Source organism: Oncorhynchus mykiss, chromosome 28 (assembly GCF_013265735.2).
Source record: "Oncorhynchus mykiss isolate Arlee chromosome 28, USDA_OmykA_1.1, whole genome shotgun sequence".
Lineage (NCBI taxonomy): Eukaryota > Metazoa > Chordata > Actinopteri > Salmoniformes > Salmonidae > Oncorhynchus > Oncorhynchus mykiss.
The window spans coordinates 19621554-19641267 of NC_048592.1; the positions used below are offsets into that span (position 1 = coordinate 19621554).

At 38.9% G+C, this 19714-nt stretch overlaps 1 protein-coding gene across 1 annotated transcript; it reads left to right on the forward strand.

Moving 5' to 3' along the window:
* The first annotated feature begins 2278 nt into the window (after positions 1–2278).
* On the forward strand, positions 2279–15272 carry LOC110508695 (protein canopy-1). Its single transcript, XM_036966323.1, is given in 7 exon segments — positions 2279–2473; positions 6439–6541; positions 9290–9405; positions 12997–13152; positions 13154–13207; positions 14106–14202; positions 15101–15272. Coding segments are annotated over 6 exon segments (558 nt in total). The 5' UTR covers positions 2279–2473; positions 6439–6447; the 3' UTR covers positions 15142–15272.
* Positions 15273–19714: the final 4442 nt, after the last annotated feature.

The window sequence follows — 19714 nt, forward strand, 5'->3', positions numbered from 1 at the left end:
TGTCACTAGCTGGAGGCACAATGTGAAACCAACAGTCATTCTAGCACACCTCTAGTTTGCTGATAGTGCTTGACTACTTTGAATTATTAACCACCAAAATTAAGAGACAAAAAAACATTATGTATAGAAAAGAAGCACCATGATATCATCACTTTGTCCATGAATGCAAAACAATGATGTCTAAATCAACACAAGCAATGAAAATCTCCTTTATCACGGGCCCAGAATTAAGCTTAGCTAACATAACTAATTGTTAATTTCTAATAGAATGGACTAGGGTGAAAGGGTTATCCTAAAAGCCTGCAAGGAAGAATGATACCAGCACACCCATGGTTATTATACAATAAATGAGGGTTACGCTATTGACCACTACCCGTAAGATGAATGATAAAGGGTTAATAAAAAGTTTATCAACTGTTAATTATTCGTTTATAAGATGTAAACAAACTATTATAGCACATTGTTGAAATTGTGTTATTGTTATTGACTGAGGAGCTACTCACTGATATACAACACACCCCCGTAGCCCCCACAAGGTGTGTGTGTGTGGGGGGGGGGGGGGGCATGGGCTCTCTGGAGATCCCCCCCCCCCTCCCCAGATAGCATATAAAGTAATGAGGTAATAAGCATGACAACAATATTTAGAATTACAGAATTTTGCACATTTTTCTCTCTGCACCCTGGCAATCTGTAGAATTGCAGGAAATTATCTTTAAAAATGCTAAATTCTCTCAGCCTTATGGCAAAATGTGTAGAATAGCATGAGATTAGATATATAATTGTACATTTTTCTATTTGCCCCATGGCAAAATGTGTAGAATTGTAGGAAGTTAGCTGTTTCCCCCCCAAAAAATGTCAGGCAGGTCACCCATGACACTGCTACAAGTTAGGTTTGTTTACCTGCACCTGCCCGCAATTGTTAATAACCCATCTGCAACCGCCCTAACAGGCTATGTGATGAAGTGAAAATCTGAGGCCTGCACCCGAGCCTAACCCGCAAATAAAGATAATGCACTATAGGCTACAGTCAAATTTTTTACAAGGGGTGTAGGATTTTTTTCGTGAAGTAAAGACGTTTAGGGACCGGGGAGAAAATGCAAAAACTCAACAACAAATAAACTGGAAAGATTTTCTTTGCAAAATTTCAAAATGACATCCGATTGTAAGAAAATAGAATGCTGTGGAAAATGACCCAACATGTTTCTGATAAGATTTCAGTTCAGCTTGGATGCATATTTTATGTGGTTGAAATACTATCCGCTTTTATGATGCTGATAAAGATAGCACCTCTACAGATAATATCTAACTGTGCATTCCTATTCTCTCAAGATGCTGAAATAAATAAATAATATTTCTCCACTCCTGTTCCCAAGTCCAAATTGTGTCTACATTTTCTGTATCATTTTACTTGAAGACATGTTTAATTCTGCAGGGGTTATTTGAGGCTATGTGAGAGGTGTTAGACCTAACAGTCAGTGTCCAGATTTCAGTTTCCATTTAACCCATCTGGACAGTAGGCTACAGTTCAATTGACATGCCATAGGCCTATTTGAAGTCAACATCATATGACTGTCAACATTGTTTACCACTTCACCAAGTCGTTCCTTAACATTACTTATCTGGCCCAACCTTCTCCTCATTTTCAAATCTCCTTTCGCAGATTTTCTCTTATTGAATTAAACTCAGAGACTGTCCTTTTTGCCTCGGATTCACGTCGACTTTTTCTGCCCGGTCAGTTATAACCGCGAAGACTGCGGGTTATGAGTCAACCCGCGCATCACTAGCTAATGACTCACTCACTCACAAGCATCAATTTAAAGTTATCTCAAAAGCATGCGATTGTTTGGTCGATCTGGAACACACCTCAGAGCAACTAGACTCCGGTGTTCTCAGCATGTTCATTCAAGAGGCAGCGTTCAGTCATTGGCCATAATGTGCTGAGTTTACACAATACTATTGGCTCACTCAGATGTCATTGTTGTTTCCTAGCTGAACGTGGCAACTCCTGGAACAAGCATGTAAGTATGCACTGTCAGTAGACTAAGGTAGTTGATAATATTTCATTCAAAACAGATGAAGAGCAAAAAAAGAACTTCACTTTAGCCGTTTGTTTTATGTTCAATCAGAATCCACAACGTTGTCTCAGGGGTCTGAAGTCCGAATTCACCGATATAGCCCACCGTGCTGAAAAGTTGTTCCCCATTCTCACTCACCTGACCGTTGACACAGGTAAGTTCACGTCTAGCCAAGGGTCTATTGCAAGCTAGTTGCCTATTATGCTTCTGACTGATGGAATTGTTAGTTCATGTCAGGATAGCATTTGGTCTGTCTTCATAATGTTTTTACCCTACGTAGGCTACATGAAAAAAGGCTGCCCGACAACTTTATTTTGTTTCTCTGTGCTGCATTCAACGCAGTCAACGTATTTTGACGCTTTCAAAACGCCGACTGGACGCCAGTGACATGTTGATCAGTATGTATGGACCACACCGCTTGCGTCGCAAAATAAATGTACACATTAATGTTATTTAATCATTGCACCCACAATGCTCGCGCGCGTCTGCGTGACCGCTCGCGGGCGTGCGTCCGCCATCGCGCGCATGTTTATTTTGACCAACACCAGACGCGATCAGGACACGCAGGTTGAAATATCAAAACTAACTCTGAACCAACTATATTAATTTGTGGACAGGTCACATAACGACACATGGTTGATGATATTACAAGATATTATCTAGCGTGTCCTGCGTTGCATATAATCTGACTGAGCATACAAGCATCTAAGTATCTGACTGAGCGGTGGTAGGCAGAAGCAGGCACGTAAACATTAATTCAAACGTTGTCATTATTACAAATAAATAAAATAATCGGCCGATTGTGATTTTTCAACGCCGATACCGTTAGCGATTATTGGAGGACCAAAAAATCAGATACCGATTAATCTGCCAATTTTTATTTATTTATTTGTAATAATGACAATTACAACAATACTGAATGAACACTTATTTTAACTTAATATAATACATCAATAAAATCAATTTAGCCTCAAGTAAATAATGAAACATGTTCAATTTGGTTTAAATAATGCAAAAACAAAGTGTTGGAGAAGAGAGTAAAAGTGCAATATGTGCCATGTAAGAAAGCTAACATTTCAGTTCCTTGCTCAGAACATGAGAACATATGAAAGCTGGTGGTTCCTTTTAACATGAGTCTTCAATATTCCCAGGTAAGAAGTTTTAGATTGTAGTTATTATAGGAGTTATAGGACCTTTGACTATTAGATGTTCTTATAGGCACTTTAGTATTGCCAGTGTAACAGTGTAGTTTCCGTCCCTCTCCTCGCTCCTCCCTGGGCTTGAACCAGCAACACAACGACGCAACACAACGACAACAGCCACCATCGAAGCAGCGTTACCCATGCAGAGCAAGGGGAACAACTACTAGAAGGCTCAGAGCAAGTGATGTTTGAAACGCTATTAGCGCGCGCTAACTAGCGAGACATTTCACCTCGGTTACACCAGCCTCAGCTCGGGAGTTGATAGGCTTGAAGTCATAAACAGCGCAATGCTTGATGCACAACGAAGAGCGGCTGGCAAAACGCACGAAAGTGCTGTTTGAATGAATGTTTACGCGCCTACTTCTGCCTACCACCGCTCAGTCAGATACTTAGATACTTGTATGCTCAGTCAGATTATATGCAACGCAGGACACGCTAGATAATATCTAGTAATATCATCAACCATGTGTAGTTAACTAGTGATTATGATTGATTGTTTTTTATAAGATAAGTTTAAGGCTAGCTAGCAACTTACCAAATCGGCGCCCAAAAATACCAATTTCCGATTGTTATGAAAACTTGAAATCGGCCCTAATTAATCGGCCATTCCAATTAATCGGTCGACCTCTAGTCCAAACACACCAAGAAATTGTGAGGAGGAGGAGAGCACGACAACGTATTTTCCCATTCAGGAGACGGAAAAGATTTGGCATGTGTCCCGAGATCCTCAAATTTCTACAGCTGCACCATCGAGAGCATCCTGACCGGTTGCATCACTGCCTGGTATGGCAACTGCTCGGCATCCGACTGTAAGGCGTTACAGAGGGTAGTGCGTACAGCCCAGTACATCACTGGGGCCAAGCTTCCTGCCATCCAGGACCTATATACTAGGCGGTGTCAGAGGAAGGCCCTAAGAATTGCCAAAGACTCCAGTCACACAAGTTATAGACTGTTCTTTCTGCTACCACACAGCAAGCGGTACCGGAGCACCAAGTCTAGGTCCAAAAGGTCCAAAACGGCTTCTACAATTAATCAAATGGCCACCTGGACTATTTGCCTTTCCTTTTTTTTACGCTGTTGGTACTCGCTGTTTATTATCTATGCATAGTCACTTTACCCCTACCTACATGTACAAATTACCTCAACTAACCTGTATCCCCGCATGTTGATCCTCAAACCTGGAGCCCCACAAGGGTGCGTACTCCGCCCCCTCCTGTACTCCCTGTTCACCCATGCCTGCGTGGCCAAGCACGCCTCCAACGCAATCAACAAGTTTGCAGACGTCACAAGAGTAGTAAGCTTGATTACCAACAAGAACAACGAGGCCCTGGGAGTGTGGTGCCAGGAAAATAACTTATCACTCAACGTCAACAAAACAAAGGAGATGATCGTGGACTAAAGCAAACAGCAGAGGGAGCATCCATCCATCCACATCGACAGGACAGCAGTGGAGAAGGTGGGAAGTTTTAAGTTGCTCGGCGTACACATCACTGACAAACTGAAATGTTCCACCCACACAGACAATGTGGTGAAGAAGGCACAACAGCACCTCTTCAACCCCGGGAGGCTGAATACATTTGTCTTGTCACTTAAAACCCTCACAAACATTTACAGATGCACAATTGAGAGCATCTTGTCGGGCTGTATCACCGCCTGGTACAGCAACTGCACCGCCCACAACCACAGGGCTCTCCAGAGGGTGGTGCGGTCTGCGCAACGCATCACTGGGGGCCAACTACCTGCCCTCCAGGACACCTACAGCACCCGATGTCACAGGAAGGCCAAAAAGATCATCAAGGACGACAACCACCCGAGCCACTGCCTGTTCACCATCATTCCGAAGGCGAGGTCAGTACAGGTGCATCAAAGCTGGGACCGAGAGACTGAAAGAAGCTGTTTATCTCAAGGCCATCAGACTGTTAAATAGCCATCACTAGCACAGAGAGGCTGCTGCCTACATACACAGATTTTAAGTTATTGGCCACTTTAATAAATGGAACACAAGTCACTTTTATAATGTTACAATGATGTTTGCATATCTTGCATTACTCATCTCCTATGTATATACTGTATTCTATACTATTCTACTGTATCTTCGTCTATGCCGCTCTGACATTGCTCGTCCATATATTTATATATTCTTAATTCCTTACTTAGATTTGTGTGTATTGGGTATATGTTTTAGAATTGTTGGATATTATTTGTTAGATATTGCTGCACTGTCAGAACTAGAAGCACCACCATTTCGCTACACCCACAATGTGTGTAACCTTTATTTAACTAGGCAAGTCAGTTAAGAACAAATTCTTCTTTACAATGACGGCCTACCGCGGCCAAACCCGGATGACGCTGGGCCAATTGTGCGCCGCACTATGGGACACCCAATCACGGCCAGATGTGATACAGCCTGCAAAACACGTGTATGTGACCGATTTGATTTGACTCTGTACCGGTACCCCCTGTATATAGCCTCGTTTTTGTTATTTTATTGTGTTACTTTTTATTTATTTATAAAAACAAATGTTTTACTTTAGTTTATTTTTAAAATATTTTCTTAACTCTGTTTTCTTAACTGCATTGTTGGTTAAGGGCTTGTAAGTAAGCATTTCAAGGTAAGGTCTACCTACACCTGTTGTATTCGGTGCATGTGACAAATAACAATTTTATTTTATTTGGTATTCAGTATTTGTTTACATCCATGGCCACTCTATTCCGGTGCCGCTATTTTTCAATAGCCGGCTTTTCACTACCAGCTTGAAGTTGTAGACTAAGTTCTGTTTTGAATATTTTGTCTAAAGATGACACAACTTGACCAAGTTGTGGCCAAACTCTGACACACTTGTGGAGAGGCAGTCAGTTTTGTGGCCATGTTAAACCTACTTATACTCGGCCTCTGTACAATTATACCCATTCACAGATGGAGTAACACATTGAAGCGCTACACATTATTTTTTTTAATGTCTAGACAGTTTGTGAAAATCTTTTTTCAAAACATTTTCTTTCTTAAGAAAGGCAACTTTTACAGTTATTTGCCTCCCAACCTGATTTCAGAATATGACTTGCTATATAGACTGTGGGAGGCTGAATGGCAAATACCTTTTTTGTATTCGTATAATGAATTGGCTTTGCTTGCTTGCTTTATACATATCTCTTTCCCTCAGGCAACAAATATGGCATCATGGATTATAAAAATTGCCTTGATGGCAATGAGTATCTTAATCGAAACTACCGAAGGGAAAAAAGACAAGGTGCTGTATTGTTCAGGTAAATTGTGATGTTTATTTGTCCAGTTGGTCCTTTTTTACCTATTAGATATGGGGTTTTCAGGATGTACATGTAATGCAATAGTTATTGATAGTAAATGCAGACTATAGATTTGCATAGTGAACAAGTATTGTCATAAAATATAAACTTTTGTGAAAGTTGAGTCACGCAAACTAAAGTCTTGTAAGCTCGTTTCATATCATTTGACCTGCCAGGGCAGCAGTTTCCTATTCTAGATTTGATAGTTTTCTTGATTATCAACCGTTTCGTTTTTAACCTTTGCTAAACACAATTTACACGTACAATTCTGGACAATCATTTTATTTGTCAAAATATTTTGAAGTGTTTTTTTTGGTGCAGTTTGTAAATATTTCTGTTGAATTTCAAAAGTGTACGAATGACAGAGACAAGTTACAATGATCTTCATCTAAAAATAAAAAAGGATCACTATGGAAACCTTTAAACATAATTCAACTTTTTCAGTTAATACATAGTTTTAGTAATTTTATTTTACAAAACCAAATTGAACTTGGTGAAAGGCAGCTCATCACATGGCCATTTTCATTCTTTGAACACTACAGCGACACCAACACTACAGTCTTACCAAACCTTGGAGTCATCCTTGCATGACTATGTAACACTTGTCAAGCTACCAATACAAAGTCTCAGCACGGTACGCCATTAGTGTAGCCTACTGTGCGTCATAGTATCGATGACATTTTAAGAACTGTTAGAAGCCCTCCAGGCATACAGTCTGACATCTGGCATGAAAATCCTGTACAATTCTTAGTGAAGCATTACCCCCAATTGTAGATCAGATTTTTTTTTTTTTTACCACAACGACCAAGGCCTCGGTTTTTAATTAAAGAGTGACTGGATGCTATCTAACTTACCATTCTCAGGGTTAAAAGGTTAATTTACTTTGGTGTTGATATAATTTATATACATTTTATTTGGACCTCGTCAGAAGACGAGGCTTTAACACTTTTTACAGCAGTTTTCATACATACTCATTGAATTGAGCTTTGCTTGATCGTAACACTTAATAATTGAAATGGTCTTGAAAAAAATGTAATGGATAGCTGTGGAATGTGGACACATAAGGAGATATCAGTATACAAAATAGTATTGCATGGCTCTAGTCATGTTTTTGCATGTCCTTTGATGCTTATGTGAGTATTAAGACTTTTGTTAAATGAAATAGTAACAAGTAGCGTTTTACATTGAGCTATATACTGTATGTTTTCTTATCAACAGTTCTATAAATATAATTGCTTATTTACTTGTGTTTCTAGTAGTATCTCAATGTTGCTGTCATTCTGTTAATCATCCATCTGTCAAGCTTATTTCATTTGAACAGTTTTACTTTTCTTTACCTGTAGGCATACTATGGATCTACAGTTTAAGTCGGAAGTTTACATACACCTTAGCCAAATACATTTAAACTCAGTTTTTCCACAATTCCTGACATTTAATCCTAGTAAAAATTCCCTGTTTTAGGTCAGTTAGGATCACCACTTTATTTACAGAATTTGAAATGTCAGAATAATAGTAGAGAGTGATTGATTTATTTCAGCTTTTATTTCTTTCATCACATTCCCAGTGGGTCAGAAGTTTACATACACTCAATTAGTATTTGGTAGCATTGCCTTTAAATTGTTTAACTTGAGTCAAATGTTTCGGGTAGCCTTCCACAAGCTTCCCACAATAAGTTTGGTGAATTTTGGCCCATTCCTCCTGGCAGGGCTGGTGTAACTGAGTCAGGTTTTGTAGGCCTCCTTGCTCACACACGCTTTTTCAGTTCTATCCACATATTTTCTATAGTGTTGAGGTCAGGGCTTTGTGATGGCCACTCCAATACCTTGACTTTGTTGTCCTTAGCCATTTTGCCAGAACTTTGGAAGTATACTTGGGGTCACTGTCCATTTGGAAGACCCATTTGCGACCAAGCTTTAACTTGAGATGTTGCTTCAATATATATCCACATCATTTTCCTTCCTCGTGATCTCACCTATTTTGTGAAGTGCACCACTCCCTCCTGCAGCAAAGCACCCCCACAACATGATGCTGCCACCTCCGTGCTCCACGGTTGGGATGGTGTTCTTTGGCTTGCAAGCCTCCTCCTTTGTCATCCAAACATAATGATGGTCATTATGGCTAAACAGTTCTATTTTTGTTTCATCAGACCAGAGGACATTTCTTCAAGAAGTACGATCTTTGTCCCCATGTGCAGTTGCAAACTGTAGTCTGGCTTTTTTTATGGCGGTTTTGGAGCAGTGGCTTCTTCCTTGCTGAGCGGCCTTTCAGGTTATGTCGATATAGGACTGGTTTTACTGTGGATATAGATAGGCTTTGAAATACATCCACAGGTACACCTCCAATTGACTCAAATTATGTCAATTAGCCTATCAGAAGCTTCTAAGGCCTTGACATCATTTTCTGGAATTTTCCAAGCTTTTTAAAGGCACAGTCAACTTAGTGTATGTAAACTTCTGACCCACTGGAATTGTGAAACAGTGAGTTATAAGTGAAATAATCTGTCTAAACAATTGTTGGAAAAATTGCTTGTATCATGCACAAAGTAGATGTCCTAACCGACTTGCCAAAACCACAGTTTGTTAACAGGAAATTTGTGGAGTGGTTGAAAAAGGAGTTTTAATGACTCCAACCTAAGTGTATGTAAACTTCTGACTTCAACTGTATATATCCCTAACCTATATTGTACTATCCTATATCTGTTTCTTTTAGCATGCAGGGCTATTGTTGATGAGCTCAATTATTCAATCAGTCAGATTGATCCGAAGAAGACCATCAATGTGGGAGCCTTCAGACTCAAGCCTGATGGGAGCCTGACTGATAAAAAGGTAGCTACCTAAGTAAAAGCTTGTTGCCAAAGTGCACTCCACTGAAGCCAAACATCTCATAGTACACACACGGCTATTGATTGAACTTTCCTGGAAAATAAAATATTTTATGAATTTAGAGATTGGATAGATGCATCATTCATATAGAATGCACATTTATACCTAAAATACTTGACAAAACTTAGGCTAGGCCTAGTGGTTTTATAGTAGTTCCTGGTTTCCTGTAGCCTCGCAAGCCACCTGATCTCGTGAGCTTACATGAATGTTCGCTGCACAGCGGTAATCGTCTGGTAGTTACGTGGCTCGATTTCCTGGATCTCGTACCTTGAGAAATGGAATTTAGTGTATTGTGAAATATCCCGGCAGAAGAAAATAAGAAAAGTAACATCAGTATGTAACTTCGTGTCATTGTAAGCATTGGTAAATGCTTTATCACCGTGTTTCACCTAAATTTCTGAAATCAGAAGCTTTGCTTATTGGTTAACCCTCTGGAAATTCAAAACCACGGTCTTCTCCTCTTTTCCTAACCAAGCATTGTTGTAGTGTGAAGAGGTCAGACCTGGTGGTGTTCCAGTGTCATATCCCTAGTATCCAGGGACTGTCATTAGCTGGTCAGCTCACCTATTGATCTCAGGGGTTAATCCCCTTTTGATGGTAATTGATAGCTAATAACATGCTGTTTATTTACCTCGACTGTTTTCCTCTTCCCTTTAACTTAAACTATCAAGTAAAAGGGATTATGACATATTTCCTAATATGACAACTCCAGTTCTCTCATTCATATTGGTTTGAATGTAATCAAACATACTATTATAAACATTTGAGTTGTCTTGGTCTTCTCTTGCCATCAAGTTGTCTCATTCCTTCCTGTTCATTATGCTCAAACTATGGATCAACTGTGTATGTCATATTCACAGACTCTCATTAAGTGTTTTCTAAAAGAGGGTTCATTTGAAAAATGCTAATTACAGTTTGTATACCCATGTGAGTCTTGTTCATATTCCATTTTGTTTGCCCTCAAGCTGTGGGGGTGTGCCTCTGCATTACCCCTCTTGTTGTTAGTAGAGAGAGAGTGTATGAATGCAATGATATAGCGCAACTATAATTACTGAATCAAAATGAATGTTCGTAAGAGAAGAGTTAAGTAATGACTTAAGTAGTTTGGTATTACAGTGCTCTGAACAGTAAGCACACTGACTTTTAAAGGGGCAATCAGCAGTTGCTACATCCACTTTTGGACTTATAAATTAATGATATGTACCCATTTGATTCTTGAAAAATATAACATAAAAATGCCTCATGAGCTTAGTTGAACTGTCGTAACTCATCAGAACCCCAAATAAAAGCATGTTTTACTCCAATGTTTAGAAACAAAGTAAATGTAAGCAAACACTGTTTATTCTCAATATGGTTAAAACTATAATTTTGATATCATGGATGGTCAGACCTTGCATCCATAGCTCTGTGTATGAATTTGAGGGATTACATTTCTCCAGCCCCATCTCTGTTTTTTACTTAATCAGTGGTGGGGGAACGCTTTGTTATTGTTTCAACTGATGATTAGCCCTTTAAGTGAAACGGTCAACAGACAGTGATGGCTGATCAACTTCTGTACTAACGGCCCTATTGAAGTGTTGCGCTAATCAATGGCTTGTTTTGACTTCTGAGCATAAATCAAAGAAACCCTCCCCCACCCCACTGGCTTTTGACCCTATCTGAATCAAGGAGGGAGGGGTGTCCAAGCTTAGATTCCATCATATGAGATTAGCTGGTCTTAAGTCTCCTTTGCTCTCCAGCAACCAGTGGGGCTCCCTGAAGGCAAGGTTCACACCACAATGTTAAACCTACAACAATGAATCATTAAGCCAAAGACATTGAACTTAATTGAGTAAGTTGATGGAAGTTGTTAATGTCTTTCTTACCTTTGTCTTACCTTTTTCTGTACACACACACACACACATATATATATATATATATATTTGTTTTCTTCATTCATTTCTTCATTCTCAATTAATGGCTTTTAATGATTCTGGTTGGACCATAGAGAGAAATTGCTGTCACTCTTCATTAAATTCAATTTCTGGATTGTCATGATAAAGGTACATACTGTGGCAATCACTTTTCTGAAGACTATAACAACGTTACACATTGTTGTAAATGGTGGCATTAATAGGTTCTAGTTTTTATGAATTTGTGTTTTTCATTGGTCCATATTATTCTCACAAGAAATTGAAAGCCCCTTTCCTCAGTGTTACAATAATGGCTGGTTTTCAAATGGGAATTCAATGGAAGATAGCATCCCTGAGAAGCCTTTTCTCTGCCAGGCCTGCCTAGTCCCCTCCTCATTCTTCAGGAAATGTGTGATTGACTGGTCCCTTTCAAACCTCTCATACTAGTAAGGAAGGAATTTAATTCCACAACATTTTCAGGATTGCTTGATAAGGTTCTACTTTAGGTTGGATTTTTTAATACTGGACGTTTTTATTTATATATTTTTTTTACATTTAAGGTAGATGTTTCTTTAACAACTAAGTCAAGATCCTATCATACATTTTCATAAAATTCACTAATGGTGTAAAATAAAAATATAGAAACTAAGAATATCAAAATTGCATGTTAGCATCTTTAGCCCAATAATTGCTGTTATGGTTGAATGCAGTGCACACTTGAAATTCCACTTTGTCTGGTTTTTGTTTTGCAATAACCTATTAGTTAACAGTTCAACATTAATGTTGAAGTCGTCAAGCCTTTGTTTTCTTTGATAGACCATCCTCAATATGAACGATTTATCTCTACATTCAAATAGCTTCCTGTCCTTTACATTGAAAAAGGAGAGATGTGTGGCAGGGCTCAGGCAGTTCCCTGAAACCTTTTTATCTTATTTGTGAGCAGATGGCAGTGAGCCATGGAAGCCCCTTTGTGTCACTAAGAGTCAGATATAAAAAAGGAGGAGGGGGAAATGCTTCTGTAATGTAATCAGTGGGTCCGGAAGGGTCCATACTGAGGATGAAAGGGGACAATAGGGTCAGGGATATATCTACATTGCACAAAATCCAGTTCATCTGCAATATGCCTCCCCCCTTCCCCTCACCCAGCATCTTTTGACCGGGATTGACAAGGAAAACTTCCTGCTTTGATCATTCGAGGGTGGAGAAGATGAACCACCAAAAGAGACCAAAGGATGAGACTGAACTGTTTACCCTGCACTTGGCTGCTGTTTTGGCCTCCCCCTGCTCCTTAACTCAGCCCCCCTCCCCGGCACTTTCACTGCACCCAGTCACCCTTTCCCCTCTCTCCTTCTGGGGAGGCCACGGGGGCGGGAGCATAGTGCACCTTGACCTGTCTAGACACTACTGCATGTTTTGTTCTGTTTCCAAGGGGAAGGGGTATACTTCTACAGGTTAAATGTCATAGTTCCAGCATAGGGGAAGTAGGGGTTGTTTGTGTGATGGGAATAGTAGTTAGGGGTCACCAACATGACCCAGACGGATTCTAAGCAACGTCATAGAACTGGACTCAATTAAGTTAAATTTAGATTAAACCTGATACATTTTTTTTATATATATACTTTTGTGTCTTTTTATCCACCAGGTCCCTCTTGCTAGATCTGAGACCAACTTGAGTGAGCTTCTGGATGGAGTTTGTGGTAGCATGAGTGACTATGCTCTTCATGTGGACCCAGACACCAAGAAAAAGCAATACAAAAGATTTGCTCCAAGAAGTTCTGATGCCGGGGATTTTCCTGATTTTTAACAATTTCAAGTTTGATGGCCCAGAGGGATCCAATGCCCTACAATTTGCGGTTAGTTTGGCAATAATTTATTAATTTACTCACATATTAATGTATTTATTTTTATTTTCAGTCATGCTTTCATATAACATTCAGATTAGTATGTGATGAAGCTAAATTATTTCCTATGTTCTGCATGTCCACATACTTTTTCAAGTATTAGTCTTTCAAAAGTCTATTGAAATATTGGTAGCGGTGGGTAACTCTTATGTTTGGTTAACTGAGGTAAACTTCCATTTTAATTTTGAAAGCACAGAAGTCAATGTAATGCCTTGGTCGTTGATATCACAGCTTCATTTTAACGGAAAATCCAGTTCCGTTCTTACTAATTGGGCCTGTAACTTTTTAAACTGTACATTGATATTGTTTTTCCACTTTACTTTAGTTAAGGTATATTGCATGCACCGTAGTCTATAATATAGAAAGACAATAAATATCTGTAAATATGTGTATTAAAGCTTGCATTTTAAATGGTCATCAGTATGTTTATAATTTGTTTTACAGTTATTACAGTAACATTCAGTGTTGAAGTTTTTCATTCTGGAGACGTGCCAGGGGTTAACCCAAAATGCAGACGATAACGTATTTTCCTTTGTTCCTTTACAATTATCTTGAGCTCTTGCATGTAAATTGCACATATTTAAGATCAAGTTAGGCACCACAAGCAAGTAACCTTATGATGCGCAAAGATGTGTGTGTGTGTGGAATCGCTAACTTGGAATCGTGTTGCCTATCTATGTTACATGAGTCATCCAAGATGGCTGAACAGCATGGCGAGAGGAAAAATGGCAGTCTCACTCACTGCTGTGCCCACTATTGTGTGAAACTACATGCTTGTGAAGCTCTCATGTGCGGAGGACCTGGTGTGCTGTCTGTTGTGTGGTAACCTATCCCCTCTCTTCTGTTACAGTGTGAAAGCATTGTGGAGGAATTTGAAGATGATATCATCTCTCTTTTTGCCAAAGAGACAGACCATGTGGTCGACAAGTTATGCAATGAAGTATCAGGTACGGTTTCAGACATGTTGTGGTTTCTCACTCACCAGGCCTCCTGTTTGCCCCTTTCTGCATAGATACTAACTAGAACTGTTATTACTCACATTATTACCCAAATGTATAACACCATTGGGTTTTGATTAGCTTTTTTATATGAATTCATTTAAATGACTTACAATGATTATTTGTTCATAGAAAATAGTATCTGGGTGTTTGGGCTTTGGAGAGCTTTGATTTGTAAAGAATAGAGTACAGATGCCCTGCGAATACTCAATTTGGTTATCGTAACATTTTAATATCGCAATTTTTCATGGCGCTACCCATAACATGTTTAGATGAGTACCGTGTGTGCCTACCAGGGAATACAATCATGACCACTTGTTTATTATGCATCCTAAAATAGAATATGAAAATGGATACATACAGATAATTACCATTTAAAACAGCTCTATTTGTTGTGTCATGATTTCCCCCTTACGTAACTATCGTCTTTGATCCGCCATTTTGTTTCAACCCTGTTAACTGAGGGTTCTGAAACAGAGCAGCGTAACATTTTTAACAGTTTGTTTTTGAATCGGTATAGAGTCGCGGAGGATGATGTTGTGGATTTATATGACACTGATACTCTATTAGATGAGCAAAATAGCCATTTTTGTTTAACAAGATTGCGGTTGTAGGCCGATAGTTTGAATGTGCTACGTGAAGTATGAGTTATTTAGAATTTATCATCCAAATAGAAACCACCGCTCCTATCTCGTATGTTTGTCAATATGATGTAGTTTGTTTTTCTGCGAGTGTCATTGCAGTAAATGGTGTGTCACCTACTGGATGTCTGCAAATATTGATAGTTATTTTCAGCAGGCCAACTGACAAGATGGCGGTCTAATTTTTGTCAATATTTCATTTTCAGATCACTGTAAAGGCACAAAATTCCAGAGTGACGAACTATAGTTTTACATGCGTCTCTGCTGCGGGTGATTGGACCAGTTTAGATATATATTTCAAATGAAGAAATAATGCTTGAAGGATATTGTATCAATCAAGTTGCATTCTTTTAAATAAAGTTTTCTATTTTAAATGGGGATGCTGGTATAATGTTGTCAGATACACAGAATTGTATCATGAGATAGAAAGTCAGGTTTGTTTCTTTAGGTAATCCTAGTAGGCCTAATTTCTTAAAAATGCAGGAGGAAGAAGTGGCACTCAAAATAATAACATGGGTGTAAAAAACGAAAAAGCTAAGTTTGAATGTGCTGTACTCAGCTGTGAGAGACTGAGGAGGCCGCCATGTCAAAAAATATGGCGTGGCAACCTACAGACAATGTCAAAGTGAGCTGGATAAGCAATTTTTGTCTATTTAAAAAATAAATACATTTTTTTTAAATATTTTTTTTAAATCACCTTCATCAGCTGAACAGTTCTAGAATTGTTTGTAATGTTATAGAATTCCGACTGTCTTGATTATCCAGACCTGTTCTTGGTCCAGAAGTCAACCGTTGGAGATGGTGGATTTCTGCATGGCAGGTTGCATTTGATTTGCACGGTGAATTCTTAGATGAAGGAGGGAGTTGATTCTTGATTTTGAAATGAGCAGTCCCTTTACGTCCCGTCATCTGCAACAATTGAATTCGTCGTGGTATCATTTTAAACCTTTGTGAGCTTTAAAATCTGTGGGAGTATGTCAAATGTTATAACAATTTATCCTAAAAAATGTATCCTCCCCCAAAAAATACACCTGTTTGCTTGATCTTATTTTTAGATGTATTGTTTTGTATTTTGTTATTTGAACTTTACGTTTGATGTTATGACCCATTTTTTTAAGGATATAGATCAGAATAGACCTGGGATGTTCTATTTATCGTTATCACATAAATTCAGGCAATTTATCACAATATGAATTTCTGTCCATATTGCCCAGCTTTAGAAAAATGAATCCAACGGGATCTCCCTCTATCAGTGAATTTGCAATGTTACCAAATGTTTGCAGTGGGGGGAAAAAACCTACATGAGAGCCTTAATAGTTATACATTGGCCTGATATAACCACCTCCCTATAACACAAGTCTAAGTGCCTAAATCAAGTAAATTATCATCCCAATTGTGATAACACTCATATCTCAGAGCACACCGGTTGTAAATTCACCTACAGATTGAACACTTCCTCCAGAGGAGATTTCTTTGTGCTATATATGCCAGGAAAAAGCTCAACTTCATGGACAATGTTCAATTTTCATATAATGACCCTCACAGCTTCATCATATAATGACAAATAATCACAAGTATTTTGGGGTGTTTATGATCTAAATATTTTAATTTCAAGGGAAATAATTTATCATTTTGGTACAGTTTTACACAAAATGTATCTACACTTCTTTGTGGAAATATTTGGGTCAGTTTTCGAAAAACATGTCAGACCTTTGGCCAAAGAACAAATGCATGGGTCAAGCTTTCACTGGCTACATGTGACAAATGAAACCCTATGTCCCAGACTAGTTGAATACAAACAAGATACAATATATCATTTTCATTACCATCAGGAATTACAGCATTTTCCCCATACTGCACTTCCAGTTCCTTCAAAACAAAAGTCTTCAACTTGTTGCATTTTCCTTTAAATTGTGTGTTGGGAGTTTGTTCTGGTTTAAGAAAGTGTAAGCTTTTCTTTGTGTGTATAGCGTCTCTGGGTGTCTAGGGCTTGAGCTTAACTTCATGATAGATCAAGGGCTACCAAGGTGCTGTTGGCAAGGGGCTCAAAGTGGCAGGACAAACTGGACCACTAAATGCTCATTTTTTTATGCATGTTAGTTCCTTTGCAGTATGCTGAGTGGACTGCTGGAGGGGGTTTCTCAGATGAAATGCAACCCTCACACAGGTAATGAGAACTATATGATAAACTATTTGTACAATTTCTCAAATGTAATTTCAATGGTCCAGGAAGACCATCTCATTCAGAAATGTTGTGAAAGTGAATCTTTCCCTTTGTCTCTATAAAGTTCAGTCACTGAGCTGCGGCATTAACTTGTATTCTAACAAGATTAAAATATATTTGTCCTGGAGATTAGCATACTTAAGTCCTCTTTTGCCTTTTTGGTAGTGGCAGCGTGCTTTGATCTGTGTTGCGTGGCAAGAGCCTAGCTTGGGCCCGGCCATCCAAGTGCCAAGTGTGAAATTGGCCTGATGTCATCCCTATTCTTCACCATATACATCTTTCACCAGCTTAATTATATTTCCGCCACAAAGCCCTAGCTCTTCATTCCATATTCAAGTTTGACTAGGAAGCGTTTAAAAACTATGGATGAATAACTCAGTGGGGGGAAGGGACAGGATGGGTCTTTTGTTTGAGAGACACACGAGGCATCCAATACTTTTCTGATATGTATGTTCTTTTTGAATCAGACTGCCCTTTGCCTCCTGCCAATTGGAAGAGGTTAAATTTTATGGCACATGATATGTGAACTTATGATAACTAACACGTAGGGCAAGTTATTTATTTATTTGTCTTTGGGCATTTGAATGTGGACCTTTTTTAAGGTCTTGTGACTAGTGGTGGCTGGAGTGGTCAAATCATTTTCAGATCGAGGCAGGCAATGAAAATGTGTTAGAACTTACTATCCAAACTTTAACTTTCATCAACATGAAGAGTTCTCCATGGACTTGTTGTGTACTTGATTTGTCCTGTTGAAGACAAAAATAATATTTCAAAAGATTATTCTCTAATACTACTAACCACCTAGCAATTTTATGAATTTGGCTTTAGCTAGCACATCTATGTTCCCAATCTACCAAAACAGAAGTCTTCAACTTGTTGCAATTTCCTTTTGTGTGTTGGGAGTTTATTCTGGTTTAAGAAAGTGTCAGCTTTATGTGTATAGCTGTCTCTGGGTGTCTAGGGCTTGAGCTTAACTTCATGACAGATCAAGGGTTACCAAGGTGCTGTTGGCAAGGGGCTCAAAATGGCTGGACAAACTGGACCACTAAATGCTAATTTCCTATGCATGTTAGTTCCTTTGCAGTATGCTGAGTGGACTCCTGGAGGGGGTTTCTCAGATTAAATGCAACCCTCACACAGGTTATAAGGACTATGATAAACTATTTCTCAAATGTAATTTCAATGGTCCAGGAAGACTATCTAATTCAGAAATGATTTGACCACTTGTATGTTGTTGATGCTCAGTTGTGTTGTTGATGCTCAGATGCAGAGGTGTCATGCCCATAGGGGGCACGTGCTCCCTCAGATTGGTCCTGTTGTAATACTACTAGCCATCTAGCCGTTTTATGAAGTTGGCTTTACCTAAGACATCTAGGTTCCCAAACTCATGACTAGCTACCAAGAAGCCATTTCAGGCTATCAATGCTGTTAGAATAGCTAACTTGTTTCGTGGTACGTGCCCCAGCATAATGCAAAGGAACTATCTTAGCTCTCATGACTCACATTCCTTTCAATATTTTACCCACATTAGTGCAGAGATATAAGAAGCATATTTAATTCTACAAAAAAATGTAACTACCAGTCAGGAGGATACAGAAAAATATGCTGAAAAATACACCTTTTTTGACAGATCTTAATTTTAGCCAGTTTGCTACATCAACAAAATAATCCTGCAGCGACAGGAAATGTGGATGAAAATTAATGGACATTTTTTGTAAGGGTTGATGTATTTTTTGTTAGGGCAAATCAATTCTGACACTTTTAAAGTGGAAATTACACACTTTAGAAGCCTTTTTAAACTTTGAATACACTACAATTTAGCATTTACTGATGTACAAGAAAATTCTCAGCATCAAAATAGTAATCAAACATCTACATCTGTAGAATCAAGCATAATGATTATGGCTCTAGATTTCAGTAAAAAATGTACTGCTAAATTCTCACATTTTGGACTGGGGTGGGGAGGGGCTAGCGTAATTTGTTCCCCATTATTTTTGAGGTGCTCAATAGACATCATTCATCACTGTTATCGAGAGTTGAGGTACAAGCTTATTGAGGATGGATTTTTTTAGAACATTTAGATATTTACATAATTTTATGAGAATCCTTTTTAGGGACATTTTGAATTCTGATGTGTAGAAGAAGTGATGGGTTAAAGGAAATGAGCCTCCTGCAGCTGTGACCGAAGACTTTGACCTTCATCGGGCTCCCGGCCACAGACTCCATTGAGGAACCAACCAAGTTGCTCAGCTCAGCGTCTGAGAGGCACCAGCTTTTCTCAACCCAGAGAGCTCATCAAGTCAGTGACCGTTGGGTGTTACTTCCACATACAAGCTGGGAAAGAATAGAAATGCAGATGAGGTTCTGGGGCAGGTCAATACTGCGAATGGTCCGCACAGATAATTCTCCCTTTTGTGTTTGGATCCTTTTCTATTCTTTTTTTTTTAAAGCATCAGGTAATACTGAGACCGCAGAGTGTTGTAACCTGTATTGGTGACTGAAGTTCAGTCATATTTGATTGCGTTTGAATTGCTTGGTTATGTATGGCAGTTTTGAAATCAACATGAGTATAGTGTATTATGATCATATTGAAAAG